Source organism: Eretmochelys imbricata, chromosome 14 (assembly GCF_965152235.1).
Source record: "Eretmochelys imbricata isolate rEreImb1 chromosome 14, rEreImb1.hap1, whole genome shotgun sequence".
NCBI classification, from domain to species: Eukaryota; Metazoa; Chordata; order Testudines; family Cheloniidae; genus Eretmochelys; species Eretmochelys imbricata.
In genome coordinates, this window is record NC_135585.1 from 2,247,265 (window position 1) to 2,260,044 (window position 12,780).

The following is a 12,780-nucleotide window of genomic DNA, read 5'->3' on the forward strand; positions in this document are numbered from 1 at the left end:
AATATAAGAACAGCCAGACTGGGTCAGACCAAAGGTCCATCTAGCCCGTATCCTGTCTACCAACAGAGGACAGTGCCAGGTGCCCCAGAGGGAATGAACAGAACAGGGAATCATCAAGTGATCCATCCCCTGTCACCCATTCCCAGTTTCTGGCAAACAGAGGCTAGGAGCATCAGCCCTGCCCATCCTGGCCAATAGCCATTGATGGACCTATCCTCCGGGAACTTATCTAGTGCTTTTTTGAACCCTGTTGTAGTCTTGGCCTTCGCAACATCCTCTGGCAAAGAGTTCAAAAGGTTGACGCTGCGTTGTGTGAAAAAATACTTCTGTTCATTTGTTTTTTAAACCTGCTGCCTATTAATTTCATTTGGTGACCCCTAGTTCTTGTGTTATGAGCAGTAAATAAATTTGTACAAGTGAAAATAATAAAATTAACAAATGCATCAAGTGGTAAAACACAGTTTCAAAAATAGTGTATCTTCCAAGCACAGTATGTCTGGTACGTTTCCATCACAAATGGGGGTTAAAGGGAAGCATTGTTCCATCCATTCCCCAAAGAGAGGTGAAAGTAAGAATCCTATTTTGTAGTGATTTGTTGGGACCCTTCAGAAAAGCAAAAATCTATTTTCCAGACAGTGATGTCACATTGTAATGGAGGCTGGGGCAGAAACACATCTTAAGGGCAGCTCTGTCTTCCTCCAAGTTTGCAGTGAATAAATGATTGGCCCTTTTGTGTGTAGATACCTGCATATAGTCCTGTCCCAGGGGTTGGTCTTCTCAAAGATGCTGGGTTATAACTTTGCGTGCATCAGACTAGAGTTTTACACTGCTTGCTCTCACCCTTGCCTTGTTTTTGTTGTTCTTTAAGTCCTTGCGAGGGATCATAAAGCCGCCAGTGCAGGATCCAGTAGGCTTCCTCCAGCTGCACATTGAGAAGGACCTGGAGCAGCTGACAAAAACTCTGGGAAAGAGCGCTGATGAGACCATCAATGTAGTTCATCTCATTCTGTGCAGCCTCCTCAAGGAGCCCCACCAGCACCCAAACCAGTGTAAGGAAAAGAGCACTCGGACGGAATGTGGAAGGCAGCAGGGGGACAGTGTCGTCATTTTAAGTGTAGCAGTTGTGTGGTTCCTCCCTGGATAGCACAGCACCAGCATGGGCAAAGCATTTCAAATTGGCAGCAGCAAAGTCAATTGGGGAGATCCAGAGCTTTAGTGATGCCTATTTCCTATTCCTGTAAGCAGATGATCTGACTGATCATCTCTCTTACTGCCCAGAGCTCTGGGGTTTAAACTGGTTTGGTAGTCTTGCCTGGAATCATTGCATAACTGATGGTATGCTGTATGGAAAGGATTTTCAGCTACAGAAATTGATGAGTTGCTCAAAGAATGTAACAGTTGCAGAAACCTCAAGAGATCAGGTGTAATGGTTTGTATGCCACCTTCTAAGCTACAATAGGAAACCGTCAGAGGGAGTAGGGTGTGACAGAGGATGATTCTCAGTAGAATTTGAAGGTCTGAATCATGACACAATCATGGTCTTGCAGCAGATCTTTTTAAGGAGTTATTTAAATGGAGGAGCATGGTCTTAGTGGCTAGAGCACTGAACTGGGAGTCAAGATTCCTCAAGTTCTATTCTTTGTGTGGCCACTGACTCATGGTGTGACATTGGACAAGTCCCTTAATTTCTCTGTATGTTTGAACATTTGTGAAATGTCTGATCTCCCTTCAGATGGGAGTGAGAGACTGAATTAAAGTTTCTTAAGCACTGAAAGGTGGCGGTGGGGGAGGGGTGTTAAAGTGCTCAACTGTCCCTGCATTTTCTCTCCAGTGAAATAATTTAACATGGATGCCTGCCTAGACCTTAGGACCTCTGAAAGTGTAAATGGCTCATCACACACTGACTGCAACTCACAAGGATGTCATGTTCCCACGGGGAAATCATAGGCATTTAAAGAACCCCAAGTTCATTTTCCACTGACATGTTGTAAATGTAACACGCTATCTGTGCCCCTGTTGCAGGGCCAGTTCGCTTTGATGGTGCACTCTCCACTAAGGAGCACAGACATGAATGGGAAAGAATTGTCGCAAACACCATTATTATTCCTGAATTAAAGGTGAGATCCCACTGGACTTCCTGTATCTGACTGTTAATCTAAAAATGAACTTGAGCAGCCCAAAGACCACTTGGAATTCTGAACTGCAGCCCAGACCTGTGCTGATGTACAGACCCACCAACCCATAAATCCACTCCGCTACATGCTTTTGAAAAGCATGCTAATCCAGGCAGGTTAGCATTCATCTGTGCTGTCTCACCACTCAGTAGCACAGCTTCTGCATCTGACATCTTACCCTGGGGCAACCACCTTACTCTGCTTGGGCAAGAGGTAGAATCTGGGACCAAGAAGGGACCGTAGAGGATTCTGATAGACAAGTAGAAGTATCTGTTGGCTTTGGGAGAGATGTCAGACCCAGTTAGCAGCATGGAGTCAATCCCATCTGACCTTTCCTAGTGCAGAATGTAAGGAACAGAGAACTTTAGGGGGCCACTGGGGTTGAGTGAGAGTGTGGAGAATTTTCTAGTATCAGTGGTTGTCCTGGCATGGATGTTAAGTGCCCTGGCTATGAGCCCATCAGTGTTGACATCCTCCTGTGGTAACTGGCCATTAAACTACCATGGAAATGTGGCAAAGCTGTTGCAAAATTCTCTCTTTATAAATGAACTACCACCATCAGCATATTTTCCCTCATAAGTCCACCCCCCTTTCCAAAGAGATCCTTGTCCTTAATTATATGGCACCACTGTTCCTTTTTCCTCTGTCCTCCTCGATGGTTTTGTGAGTGGAAGGGGTTGTGTTTCTGACACTACGTCTTTTTAATGCAGGATTTGGACAAAATACTTACAAAGTTAAATAGACAAATCAGTGAAGATGAGAGAATCTGTTCCAACCCAGTGGCGAAAATCGTGTATGGTGACCCCGTGACCTTCCTGTCCCAGCTACCCAAGGACAACACCATGCATTGCTCCCGGATGTGGAGCTGCAGGAAGAGGATCTCAGTTGAGTACCTGGGGCATGTAGTCCAGCAGAAGGATGGCAAGGACGTTGTGCCCATCCTCTGGAAGTTCCTACAGAAGGTGAGCGTGCCGAGATCTCTGTCTCTTTTTCAGGACACACTGACATGTGACTGCAGGTTCGGAGATCCAGTCCCCGGCTAACACATCATCATTAACAAAAGGGAAACTCCAACAGACAGCTTCACATCTGCCTTTTTGTTTTCAACTATGAATGTGATGACTTTGATCTTGAGAATGAATGCTGCTGTCAGCTACTTGTCAAAAAGGGAAGTACATCAGTATGCATCAAGAGCACTTTGATATTGATAAATCACAGATAAAGCATAAAGGTAGTTTGTGTTAGTGTCTGTGAAGTGAAATCCATCGAGGGACCAGAAGCTAATCAGCCTCCCAAAGCCACCCTCCCTTTGGTTCAAGATTAAACTCTGGTTTGTTAGCTGTTATGTCCCTTTAAAGAGTGAGGAGAGCAAATGTGAGAAGAAAGGAAAGGGCAGTTGAGCTGTTAATGATACTGTGGGATCATTACTTGCCTCACCTGGGTTCTGTCAGCCTTTGTTTCCCTGTGGAAGACAGCTCTGTATAGCCTGAAGCAGGCCATCTGGTAGCTTGTTCCAAGACAATGTAGGGGTCAGTAGTAGAGAGATTGCAGTGGAATGATGTGTTCTAACCCACTTAGCGGATGAGCTGCTGCATGCAGGACCAGTTTCAGTTACCAGGTGGCCTTCAGGGGCAGCTCCCAGGACAGCTGTGCAGAAGTCTTTTGGGGTGGCATGGATCCCCAGCCAAGAAGCAAAAGGGCAGTATCCTGATTTCATTTCTCATGTCTGCATAGGGGTCAGCAAGAAGTTTTCAAAAATATGGCCAAAAGTAACGTCCTAAAGCACAAGATGAGATTACTCTTAGCTTGCATTGGTAACAATTATATTTGTTCTTGGAATCCAAGCACAATCTAATTATGCAGTTTCTTAAAGTAGAATGGAAATACCTCAATACGTCTCCATACAGGAAAGTGCAGTTTGGTCTCTCATTGCCGCTAATGTACTTCACTCTCTATATCAGGGGTGGGCAAAATTTTTGGCCCGAGGGCCACATCTGGGTATGGAAATTGTATGGCTGGCTATGAATGCTCATGAATTTGGGGGTTGGGGAGCGGGAGGGGGTGAGGGCTCTGGCTGGGGGTGCAGGCTCTGGGGTGGGGCTGAGGATGAGGGGTTGGGGCTGCAGGAGGGTGCTCTGGGCTGAGACTGAGGGGTTTTGAGGGTGGGAGGGGAATCAGGTCTAGGGCAGGGGGTTGTGGCACGGGAGGCAGTCAGGGATGCAGGCTCCAGGCAGCACTTACCTCAAGCAGCTCCCAGAAGCAGTGGCATGTCCCCACTCCGGCTCCTACGCAGAGGCGTGACCAGGCAGCTCTGCGCATTGCCCCATCTGCAGGCACCGCCCCATAGCTCCCATTGGCAGTGTGTGGAGCCTCCTGGCTGCCCATACATGTAGAAGCCGGAGTGGGGACATGCTGCTGCTTCCAGGAGCAGCATGGAACAGGGCAAGCCCCTGACCCCACTCCCTGGCTGGAGTGCCAGAATGAGGCAAGCCCCAGACCCCACTCCCTGGCGGGAGCTCAAGGGCCAGATTAAAACATCTGGAGGGCCGGATGTGGCCCCCGGGCCGTAGTTTGCCCACCCCTGCTCTATAGGAATCATTCCCTAAGACAGCTTCCTACTCTTCCCCCTTCCTCCCCCTATCTTTGTGACCTTCACTGAACATGCAGCCTGGGTATTACAGACTCTTCTGCAATCTGCCTGGCCCTTGCAAGTGCCCTGGAGGCACTGACCACAGTGGTGACTTCCCCAGTGACCAAGCACCTTAAAAACAAGCCAAGTACTTGCTTCATTGGCATATATAGTAAAATCAGACTGAAATGGAGAAGGAATAGCATGAGCCTCTCTGCAAGGAGGATGCTCAAATTCAAGACATTCTCCATATTTTTATTTACATAAGCATTGTCTATAGCATTGTACACTCGGTGAGTTTTGCATGTGTAAAGTATTGTGCTTTTTGTCATTAAACATTCAGAAATAGTTTAAATAAAAACACACATCAAGGCTGCAAGTCTGTGTCCTTTGCAAGCTTGTCCAATCCTTTGTGCAGTCTCTGCATCTCCGGTATGATCTGCCTTCATACTCCTGGCACCTCTCCCACTTTCTAGGAAGCTGAACTGAGGCTGGTTAAGTTTTTACCAGACATCCTGGCTCTGCAGAGAGACTTGGTGAAAAGATTCCAGAATATTACAGATGTGGAACACCGCACAATCCGAGACTTTGTCTCTAAATTCCATTCAGGTAAGACTGGCAGGAGATGGTCCAATTTTAATATTTCCAGTTTGTCATTAACAAAAGCGCGCGCACCGTGCATCAGGCAAACGGTGCAAAGGGCTTGACTCTCCTGGAGGTTCAAAGTTGAAGTGGACACGTCTCCTAAGCTTGAAAGCAAAGCCTGCGGTGTGAGCTCTGGCTCCCATTAAAGGGAATGACCCACCCTGACCCCTCAGCAGTCCTGGCCCCTTGTGCGTGGAAGGCTATGGCTCTGCTTGGAGCTCACAGCAGCACCGCTGCACAAATGTAGCTGCGGGAGCGCTGCTCATGCAGATGCTCTAAGCCAACAGGAAACGGCTCTCCTGGGTACTTCATTACTCCAGGCCCTGTGGGTGGCGGTAGCTATATAGACGGGAGAAGCTCTCCTGCCGACATAGCACTGTCCACACCAGCGCTTACATCATTGTAACATATGTCGCTCCAGGGGTAGCTTGTTCACACCCGAGCGACATAACTTATACTGACTTTAGCTGCAGTGTGTACATAGCCAGAGTCATCAGCCAGTTTGAGAGGACGTGAGCACATAAACGTGGAGGGTTTGCTTGAGATCTGTTGGATGAATTATTGAAAGCTCAAGTGATGGTGCGAATCCCAGCCATCCGACACTGTTCCATAGCGTGGACCACGTTTTAATACAGAAATTGCCCAGTGGCTCTCACTCTGGTAACTACAGCAATTGCGTAAAGGGAAAAGTAACATGAGCAAAGTATTTAATGTATCTTTAGCTTTTATGCTGTTTAGAAGCTGCTATACCAGAAGAGCTGACACCCTCTGACCATCTAGCTAGTGTTCTGGAATGCACTTGGAAAGCCAGTGTATTAAGGGATTCAAAGGTGTTGTGAAGGCCAGCAAAGGGTGTTTCAAGGATTCCTGGTTTTTGTGTTCTTCAGATGAGATGAGGAATCTGTGGCAAATCAGAGTGAACACGTTTCTGTCTGTGTGGAACAAGTTGAGAAGATCGTTAGATACCAATGGTGAGTGTGCTGTGTACACTCTTGTCGTTACTGGAATGGCAGGACTGGGAGGTCACTCGACATCAGGTGATGGAAGGTTGACCCCTCCATTACCCTTTGGCAACCTAAGCTCCTTCCAGCACTGATACGTACCCTGAAAGCTGGCTTTCGACATCAAGGTGTCGACAAATGGGGTGGGTGCAAAGGGGGAACTTGTTTCCCCTTCCAATACTCTCTCCTGCCCCTACTCACCACCCCTTAATACTTAGGATGAGCTGCAAAACAGCTGTGTTCTGCCTCCCTCTTCTTATTGAACACTCCATCCTAACCTGCCAAATGACTGGTTCCCTGTCCCACTCAGGAGAGGGAGCTCAGCCTCTGTGGCTGTGGGCCTGTTGTGAAAGGCTTCTCTGCCCTGTTGCAGGTGAAATTAAGCTTCCCACAGGCTATTGTGATGCTGACTTGACCCTAGACAGCGAGTTTGAGAACCTCCTGCCACGCAGACGGGGTCTGGGCCTGTGCTCCACAGCCTTGGTCAGCTACCTCATCAGCATGCACAATGACCTCATCTACACAGTGGAGAAAAACACAATGGAAACCAACAGGTATGTTAATGTGTCAGCTGCTTCTCTTTGGTATCGGCTGTCCCCTCAGCCTCCTCTTCCCCCAGCAGCGAATCAAGACTGCTCATCACTCTGCAGCTCCGCCTGTAACATAACCAAGCTTCCTCCTTTCCCACAGCTACTCCATCAGCCCTTCAGAGGTGGCTGATCTGCATGTGATCAGTTATGAGGTGGAGAGAGACCTGGTCCCTCTGATCTTGTCCAATTGCCAGTACAGCGTGGAGAAAGGCGGGGAGACTCTGCAGGAGTTCAACCTGGAGAAGATCCAGCAGCAGGTCACCAGCAGGTTCCTGCAGGGGAAGCCGCTCATCACTCTAGTGGTAAGGAGGATAGGAGCCAGTTGCAACCTTTTGCAGACAACTCTTCAGCCAGTGTTGGTGTTCATTTCACTGCTATTCAGCTGGCATGTGCTACAACAGGGGCGACCTAAGTGCATTCCACCAAGATCGACAACCTGTAGGCCTTATTTCACACGCGTGCGCTCTCTCTCTCCCAACAGGGAATACCCACCCTGGTGTACAGACATGACCGGAATTATGAGCATCTGTTTAACGATGTAAAGAGCAAACTCAATCAGGTAAGTCTCTGAGATGGACAAAGTAGCAGGACTAGCGAGTGACCAGAGGCTTTCTAACTGGATAAAAATCTGAATTTACTCCTCCCACATGCACCTCTTGAGTTATAGGGGCCCATGAGGAGGACACTCAGTGGTGCCTCATGTTTTAACTCATTTGTGCCTTAAATGCCCACAAACCTAGTGTTCTCTCCTCCGTACATCCTGATTCAGGAAATGGAGGTAAACATCTTTATCTTTAGCTCCCTGTACTTTGAGAATTGGCCCTATATTGGGGCTCCAGCAGGTTGGGCACCCGTGAGACGCAGGTCTTCACTGCATAATGAAAGGGAATGATGAGGAATGCTAAGTGGTGACTGTGTTTCCTCCAATTACAGAGCTCCCTCCCTAACTCTATGATCAACATGATCAGTGGGGAACTGCAGTCCTACAATGACATCTGTGAAGCTCTGTCAGTTGCTGAAATCACGCTGGGATTCCTGGCCATGGCTGGAGAGGACCCAGATATGCTTCTGACCCATTATGTTGAAGTTATTTTGCAGATGGGGGATCAGACAAGCCCCCACGTGCTGAAGGTGAGTCCAGTGAGCAGATTCCCTGAGTGTACAAACTCATAAACACATCCAATCAGACTGGTCTCCAAGCCCAGCAACAGCCCAACTTTAAAAATTGGTATTAAAAACCCCACATGCCCCAGGGCAAGTGAGGTGATTTCATCTTTCCTGCAGACACACGTTGAGGTAGGGCTCAGCCAGCCAGCTTATGTTGTTGGGTAGCCCTTTGTAACCACTACAACAGAGCTGGGGCAGGAAGTGTGATGTGTCAAATTCACTTGCTCTGCAGATCCTTGGTGTCCTGCTAGGATTCAGGAACAAGCAGGGGAATCATTGAGTCAGGTGATGCAAGTGCTGGGTATGATGCAGCACAGAGACCAAGAGAAGGCAGATACCATGGGAAGCCTCCCCTGAAGAGTCAGCTTTCACCAGCACAGAACTGAATATCCTCCGCTTCTCTCTCAAGGATGGTGGTAGGGTTTCTCTTCTCCCACTGATGGGCACAGTAGTGCCAGAAGAGACTGTTTCTGTGACTCCTCTCCTCTCCAGTACACATGGCATTAACTCCACCTTCACTTTGCCCTCCCCTTGCACAGGTGCTATGGGGGCTGAGCAGCTGGAGAGAGACAGAAGTGGGAGACTGCCTTTTGGAAAGCAGGCCTCCACACCCAGGGTGTCAGGGCTGGGTGAGCTCCAGCCCTGGGAATCTTTGCTTTGTTTATGGTAATATGTCCTGATATTTACTCCTGCTGATCACTGATGTTTCACATCTGCTGAGTCACCCTACCTGCTTGCACCAGCCTTCCTGTGCTTACTTTAACGTACAGGGAAAACCAGAATAGTCTAATTGTTTTAAGCCTTTCCGTGTTCTGCTGCAACACAGACCAGCGACGAAGACATGAAGAGCAAGGTATTGCTGAGTGCATCCCTCGCATTCAATTCTACTTCATTGGTGTGTTTCTCTTTCAGGCCCTAAGTCGATGTCACCTAAAGCACATCATAGCCCTGTGGCAGCTCCTCTCTACTCACAAGTCTGAGCAACTGCTGCGTCTCAAACGGGTAGGAAAGTGTCTGGCCTCAGCATTCGGTTCAGTGTTTTTCCTTCTCCCCAGAGAAAACTGCTCACATGTGCATGTTCTTGCTGTGCCTTCTAGGATCCCTTTGTGGATGTTGATGCAGCCTATAAAGCTGAACTCGGTTCAGAGAACACCACGCTCCTCAACACCTTCCTCATTCAGGCCGGGTTGGAGACCTTCCTGCAGGAGCTGCACGAAATGATCATCCTGAAGTTGAAACATACCAAAGTTGGAGATGAGCTCAACCCCTCATGGAGGTAATGGACTGCTCAGCCCAGATCTAACCACCTTCACGTGCTCGTTTTTTAATTTCTGTCATTTACATGCATTTGCAAAGGGGCAAAGAATTCGCTTAGTTTTTCCTGCCCAGATGGACACAAAGCGTAAAACACCAACTGATTGCACAGTGAAAAGCTTCGGCTGGTGCTAAGAATGTTTATACAAACTTTGGGGCACGTGACTTTTCTACAGAGCCGTATGACATGTAAAATATTCAGTGGGAATTGCTGGTTTTGAATGCTTAATGGAATGCTAGCATTGGGCAAATCCAAGCGTAGCACAGACCAGCACAGCTGGCTTTCCATACACAGCTTTGCACCTGCACTTCAATCCTAACCTGTAGCACTTCCCACATCTATGTTCTTGAGCTTCCATGGGTGTTGCCAATGTATTTCGAACCTGACCTGTAGCACCATTTAATCTATCTCACTCTGTGTGTGTGTGTGATATATATGCAGCATACTGCAATGTTATTATTAACAGTGTTTTTCCCATTCTTTATTTTCTAGCCTGAAGGATACACTTTTTTCGTATATTGAAAGGAAAGGGAGCAACGTACTTACAGAGCTGGAGGATATGTTCCCAGAAGAGATTCTGCTCTCTCACTGTATTGCTGCCTGGAAAGCTGCTGCAGTCCTTAAAAGGGATCGTAGACTAAGTTAATATAGTAGAGGATCCTGTAAACACTGCTTTTCACATGCGGTCACTGGAGGAGCAGCACTGGGTCTATGTAAGACCTGCTCCTTGCACTGATCTTCCTTCCTGTACAAGGTGAATTCTGGTGCCACAAACACGCCATGTCAATGAGATCTAGAAAGTAAACTCTCTCTCACACTGGACTCAGGCCCAACATGTGATGCACAAGCATAAAGGATTTTATGCATCAGAAGGACTGGGGGGAAATAAATGTATATACAAATATGTGCTATTTCTTGAGTAGGCAAAGCAGAGATGGAAACACTGTTCAGAGGGAGGTGCGGTGAAAATTCCCATCTCCATCATTCTTCAGTGACCTGGGCAGGGTGGGGGTGAAGCTGCGGCTACCAAGTGTCCTGTGAGCTACTTGAACAGCCCAAGTGCAGGCACGCTCTGTTCTCCATGTTTTCTGTAGGCACTATTCCAGTTCACATGCTCCCTTACTGCCACTCTTTTCCCCTTCAGCTGGGTGAAAAACAAATGTAGTCCTCCCTCATCCAGGTCTCATAAGCTTCCCTGCTGCAAAACTACCCAAGCTGCCTTCATGTGTCTAAAGGGTCATATTGGCTCTTTTAGCTGTATAGCTTTATTCCATGAGTCCCGGGGTATCAGTTACCAGAGGTCAGTTAAATTCCTCTTTGCATAACACACACAAGAAAAAACAGTACATTTCAAAGCTTGCCACGGAAGTTCTTGTAGCTGCCTTAAAATAAAACATTAAAAGGCCACGTAGCCCAAATCCCACATACCAGGACAACCTGATAGTCCTGAATTACTACCCCCATACCAAGACCATTTCTTCTTCTCCTCCTACCCCATTCCCCAAGGTAACGTAAATTTGCATCAGAAGGGTGCTGCCAGGCTAGGTCTGGCGTGTGTGCGTGTGCAGGCAGACGTACACATTGGAGCTGAGAGAGCCACTTCGCTCTTCTGTCTCCAGCACGTTTCCTGGATAGCCTGGACTCTGCATTATGGATTTAGGTGTCAGCTTCTTAGCTGATATTGAACAAACATCAGACTCTGAATAGAGAAAACAGAAATGTAAATGTCATGGGTCTGTGCTGCTTTCCCCATATAAATGTCTTGTGTCTCTGACTTAATACTTTGCAGTGTTGCCTTTCTCTAGGAGGAAGCATCTGTGCCTATCAGTGCCACCCTGCTTTCCTGTTGTCCCAGCAGAGTCATTTGCAGATGTAGTTAGGACCATGTTTCCCTTTAGAAAAGTTCCTTCTGGGCCAGAAGTTTGTATGTTATAGCCAGAATTTCACTCAGGAGCAAGTTTCTGATCAAATGTAAGGCAATCCAGATCTTTTGTTAGACACACCTTCAAAATGAGAATCTTTAACCACACACATTCAATAGATTTGATCCCATTAAGGTCTGTCCAATAAATCGTACAGGTCCACAAATCTGGATTTCACTAGGTGGATAATATGCATCCTAAAAACACTAGAATATGAATTCTCACTAGGAAAGGTTTTTTCTCCCTCCCCTGAACGGGGGAATTTTACACACTCTGCACTCCCTCTGTTCCCTGCCATTTATTGATCTGTTACGGCATTAATATGTAAAGTTAATCATGATGGCTTGCCTATTGGAAGCAGTATGGATTCCATTTACATTTGCAGTACTTCCATCTCTTACTGCACAGTTAATGTTTTCAAGTTGCCTTTTAAAAAGAAAAAAAAAGATACCTCAGGGTCTCAGTTTGGACAGAGCCCAAACTAACTTCCAACAGCGAGCATTAGGTGACCTTTTCTAGTCACTGTTTTGTTGCTGTTTCTAGCTTTAAGGTGCCTTAGCTGTAACACTTTACTTAGAGAGAATCATGCTCGACGTACTTATACTTCACTGAGCTGCTTTGTATGAAGGATTTGATTATTTTTTGTATTTTGCATTTAGTCTTAATAAACTTGATCAGATAAGTTATGACCACTGTAGAAGGGTGCGCCTATTTCAGTGCTTTTATTTCTGAGGGTTTTGAGGCTGTTTCTTCAATAAATGAAATATTTGCTGCTGAAGATTCCTTAGTGGTCAATAGTGATGCTTGAAACTGTGTCTTGAAAAGCACCTAATGCACAGTTGTGCTATGAGGAATCTGACCTTTAAAACCGTGGCCTCTTTTGTCTTTCAAGCTGCTAGTTATGCAGAAGTGCAAATTTGGACAGAGTTAATGGATGATTGCTGTGTTCAATTCCCCACAGACATGTAAAACAGGAGCAGGGAAGCTTGCCCTATGTCATTTCCTTCCCTTCCCTCCCCTCCTCGAGGGGGAGAGGTGATGAGTTTCTGACCCAAGAGCCCCAGCCACCAGAGGTGGACCTCTCCGCTGCTGTAGGGCCAGCAAAGCAATGTTGATTTCATTGCAAAGCTCAGTCACAGCAGGTCTCCCCCTTTCCTTTCACCTAGTTCAGGGATTCTCCAACTGGGGGTCACGAAGTTATTACATGATCTATCAGCCTCCACCCCCAAACTCTGCTTTGCCTCCAGCATTTCTAATAGAGTGTTAAATATTTTTTTAAAATGCTTAATTTATAAGGAGGGTTGCACTTAGACTTGCTGTGTGAAAGGAGTCATCAA

The 12,780-nt window shown here is 46.9% G+C and overlaps 1 protein-coding gene across 5 annotated transcripts in view; it reads left to right on the top strand.

The window, feature by feature from the left end:
• Positions 1–12,143, top strand: part of RNF213 (ring finger protein 213) — a 99,267-nt gene extending 87,124 nt beyond the window's left edge. For all 5 annotated transcript variants that reach the window (XM_077834330.1, XM_077834333.1, XM_077834334.1 and 2 more), the window contains exons 56-67: positions 869–1,049; positions 2,023–2,117; positions 2,885–3,136; positions 5,280–5,412; positions 6,336–6,419; positions 6,823–7,003; positions 7,140–7,341; positions 7,521–7,598; positions 7,973–8,170; positions 9,119–9,208; positions 9,304–9,482; positions 10,014–12,143. In XM_077834330.1, the coding sequence (XP_077690456.1) occupies positions 869–1,049; positions 2,023–2,117; positions 2,885–3,136; positions 5,280–5,412; positions 6,336–6,419; positions 6,823–7,003; positions 7,140–7,341; positions 7,521–7,598; positions 7,973–8,170; positions 9,119–9,208; positions 9,304–9,482; positions 10,014–10,167 (1,827 nt within the window). In that variant the 3' untranslated portion in view covers positions 10,168–12,143. The remainder of the gene's footprint in view (positions 1–868; positions 1,050–2,022; positions 2,118–2,884; positions 3,137–5,279; positions 5,413–6,335; positions 6,420–6,822; positions 7,004–7,139; positions 7,342–7,520; positions 7,599–7,972; positions 8,171–9,118; positions 9,209–9,303; positions 9,483–10,013) is intronic.
• Positions 12,144–12,780: the final 637 nt, after the last annotated feature.